General features: G+C 40.8%; 1 protein-coding gene across 1 annotated transcript in view; it reads left to right on the top strand.

Annotated features, from left to right (window-relative positions):
• Positions 1 to 3,334, top strand: part of LOC119356324 (GPCR-type G protein COLD1-like) — a 6,337-nt gene extending 3,003 nt beyond the window's left edge. Inside the window, exons 8-13 of the mRNA XM_037623271.1 lie at positions 659 to 685; positions 778 to 864; positions 1,122 to 1,193; positions 1,448 to 1,578; positions 2,531 to 2,737; positions 2,813 to 3,334. Of these exons, the coding sequence (XP_037479168.1) occupies positions 659 to 685; positions 778 to 864; positions 1,122 to 1,193; positions 1,448 to 1,578; positions 2,531 to 2,684 (471 nt within the window). The 3' untranslated portion in view covers positions 2,685 to 2,737; positions 2,813 to 3,334. The remainder of the gene's footprint in view (positions 1 to 658; positions 686 to 777; positions 865 to 1,121; positions 1,194 to 1,447; positions 1,579 to 2,530; positions 2,738 to 2,812) is intronic.
• The last annotated feature ends 290 nt before the right edge of the window (positions 3,335 to 3,624 follow it).

Raw genomic sequence — 3,624 nt, 5'->3', positions numbered from 1 at the left:
TGCTGCGTGTGTGTGCGCGTGCATGTGTGTTGCTGCGTGTGTGTGTGTGCACGTGCGCGTGCATGTTGTTGCGTGTGTGTGTGTGTGCACGTGCGCGTGCGTGTTGTTGCGTGTGTGTGCGCGTGCGTGTGTGTTGGTACAGTGTATGTGTTGCTGCGTGTGTTCTCTTGCCCTCGCACTGATGCTGCGTGCGTGCGCTATTGCCCCTCACACACATACCACATGAGGGGCAAAAGAGTCTTTTCATGTGTCATTTAGGCTCAAAATGGACGGAAATGTCATATAGGGAATAAAATTTAGAACTTGTGTCAAATAGGGAAGAAAAACTTTTCCAGTGTCAAATAAGGAAACAGATTTTAAGATAGTGTCAAATAAGGAATTTTCTCTATGTTGTTTTGCTTTATGTGTCTCCCTGGTTCATGTATAAAAATGAAATTTTGCAGTGCTAGAGTAACAAAAGTATCATGTAAGAAAATCCGTTTCACAAAATGAATAAAGATTTCTCCATTTCACAGAATGAATAAAGATTTCTCCATTTCACAAAATGAATAAAGATTTCTCCCTGGTTCAAACTGATGTAGCATTATTTTGTGAGGATGTTTTTTTTTCTCACATGCACTTGTAAACGTTCTTACTTTTTTTTGTGATTCTTTTGCAGGCCTTGCAGAGCGTAGTCTTTAAAGCGGTATAGACCTCTCCATGATTTCATGGACCTAGAATTAGTTACTCGCCGTTTCTGATTCTCATTGCTTATCTACATTCTGTATTTCCTATCAGGCTGGCTCTGTTGATCCGGTAACCATGACGATTACCATTTTCTTGAGGCATTTTGATATCGGTATTGATGTCACGCTATTATCACAGGTAGGTATTCTGTGTCTAATATAATCTTAGAAGGAATTCTGCATTTCATAAGAATAACAATTTTCTGTGGATTGGACCTAAATGAATCGTGTGGCATGTCATCTGACCCTTGCTGAAAACTCTTACCTATTGTACTATATCTTGATACTCCCTCTGAGTCACAATGTCAAATATAGGTTCTGTGTCGCTATATGTTCTCCCTGCCTATTTCTTCGTTTCTTACTTACATATGTCCTGCTTTTGCATTTTGTTTGCAGTACATATCTTTGTTGTTCATCGGGATGTTGGTTGGCATATCTATTCGAGGTTTCTTGGCAAATGTTATGAAGGTGAACATTCTGTTTGGTTGCTACTTTTTATTTTGTACATATGGGTTTCAGACTTGTTGTCTCTGATCCAATAATGTCATGACTGGTTGAAAAATGCTAGTAAACTGAATTAAATATATTTCAACAGCTTGTAACGTACTAACCTTCTTTGCCCATCAGCATTTTTCCATTTTATAAGTAGACTTCCAGCTGCTGTTATAGTTTTCCTTGTTGTTGAGCATTCAAACGTGACCTTCATCTCATTTTCTATGCAGTTCTTCTTTGCTTTTTCTAGAGTTGGGACCGGCTCAACAACCAATGTCGTCCTTTTCTTATCTGAGATCATGGGCATGTATTTCATATCTTCTATTCTTCTGATAAGGAAAAGCCTGGCAAATGAGTACAGGTATTCTTCTATTGCTTGAGAGTACCCTTCCTGTATACTGTCCTGGAGGATCCAGGCCCCAGGCAGCCCGGGCCATGGCCTGGGGTGTGAGGCCCAACTCCTTCGTGGACTGCAGCAATCACTGTAGGTACAGTGCTATAATGCACGGAGGGGGCCCAATCGCCTGGGGCTCGGCTTATTCCTGGCACTGCAACTGTCCTGGCCTTATTTGTTTTATTATTGTTTAACTTAACTTGCTACTTTGAATTTAAGTATGTAACTCGTTTTATTCTCTATTTGTATTAATAACTTAAGTTACTGAACCATAGCCAATGTTATGGGCTCAACTGACCCTTCCACTCTTTTTGAACAAATGTTATCAACTTACATATCATTTAAAAAACAAAACATGGTATAGTATATACGAAGATGCTGAAGATATGTTCAACTGAATATATTAATGGGATGACTATGGATTAAGTTACAACACTTTTAGTTGAAGACAAGTTACCTTTTTCATTCAGTCTTTCCACTCCCACCGTTACTACGTGTAACATGACGAGTGTATAGTGAGTAAAGTGTATCAATACAATAAACACATGTAACTTGGCCATTTCAATATGGAGGTCACAGTTGACCACACAGCTGATCTGACTATTTAATGAATAGTACACATTCAGCATGGAATATGATCCTTTGAGGTTAGCTTTATGCTATGCAAGATTTAAAATTTGTTAAACTGTCTAGGGCACATCTAGATGTGCCCTAGTTATTGCACATGTACGGACTCAATCAAACATAAAAAGGGAAAGAAAATACCTGCATGAATTTCCGTGTAAAATCAATGACACATGACTTTAGACATGCAATACTTAGGGCGCATCTGGATGTGCTTTAGCAAAACCGTTAAAATTTACATTGTGATCCCATTCCATTCAAGAAAATTGATGTTTGTTAATGCGTGTTTGCTCAGGGTGATCATCACAGATGTTTTGGGCGGTGACATTCAGTTTGACTTCTACCACCGTTGGTTTGATGCTATATTTGTGGCGAGCGCGTTCTTGTCCTTGCTTTTGATTTCAGCTCAGTACACCTCCCGGCAAGCAGACAAGCATCCAATTGATTGATGCGTCTTGTCCCACATGTGTATAGTGTTCTTTTTAACTACTATCTGTCCAAGGTATGTGGTTACACTTCTTTCTGTATCAATTGAATGTGCCGGCTTTTGTTGATGTTTTTCTGCCTTTTTGGTCAGGTTGACACATTCTTTAAAGTCAGTTCACAAAGGGGGTTGTTTCTTAGTAGACCTCCACACACAGTTACGGAATATATAGGACATCAGTTAATTCGAAGGCGGCTGTTTGCTTTGAAGTTTGTTCGCAAGTTGGTGTTGAATCATGATTAACAGCTCCTCCATATCCAAGCCATCAGTGCTCCCTGCAGCAGTCAGAAAGGTGTTTCTGGGTGATGTTGCGATAGGGCAGGTTGCAATGCTTTTGTCAAGACAGGCGAGGAAGCCGCCCTCTTAGGAATGGTGAAGGATGGTGTGATGTAGCTTTGGAATAGCGTGTTAGCATCGTCTGCAGTTGATGTACCGTCCACGATTCTTTGAGCTATTGTGCGATATTTGCCACATCTTGAGAAAAGAAAAAATATTACTGCTCCATCTGCGTTTCCATGTTTTGATTAATATCTTGGGAGGTATAAAGCCATTGGCCATCTGCGTGCTGTATGTACTTGTAAGATTTGTTAAAGAAGAAAAATATTCTTTGATGCCTTGTGCATCTCAGCCCCACGAATGCCTGTATGGTCGGATTTAAAGGTTGAAATGCTGAAGAAATAGTCCTCTCTTTCTTCGTGGTGCCGTATTGAAAACATCTGGACGCAACAGTAAATCTTGTACCATCGCTGCACCCAGTTCGGACTTGCAGTCCTTCAAACTGAGTAGAGGCGACCGTGTACCGTATGCACGTACTAGTGATTTAGGCATCCAGAACTGGGAAAGAGCATGAGAGCACCGCTCGCCCCGAGCCAGAGAGCGAGCAGCCGAGCACTATAGCGTAGCAG

Source organism: Triticum dicoccoides, chromosome 2A (assembly GCF_002162155.2).
Source record: "Triticum dicoccoides isolate Atlit2015 ecotype Zavitan chromosome 2A, WEW_v2.0, whole genome shotgun sequence".
Lineage (NCBI taxonomy): Eukaryota > Viridiplantae > Streptophyta > Magnoliopsida > Poales > Poaceae > Triticum > Triticum dicoccoides.
The sequence above is the reverse complement of the archived record's forward strand: the minus strand, read 5'-3'. Positions and strand labels throughout refer to the sequence as shown.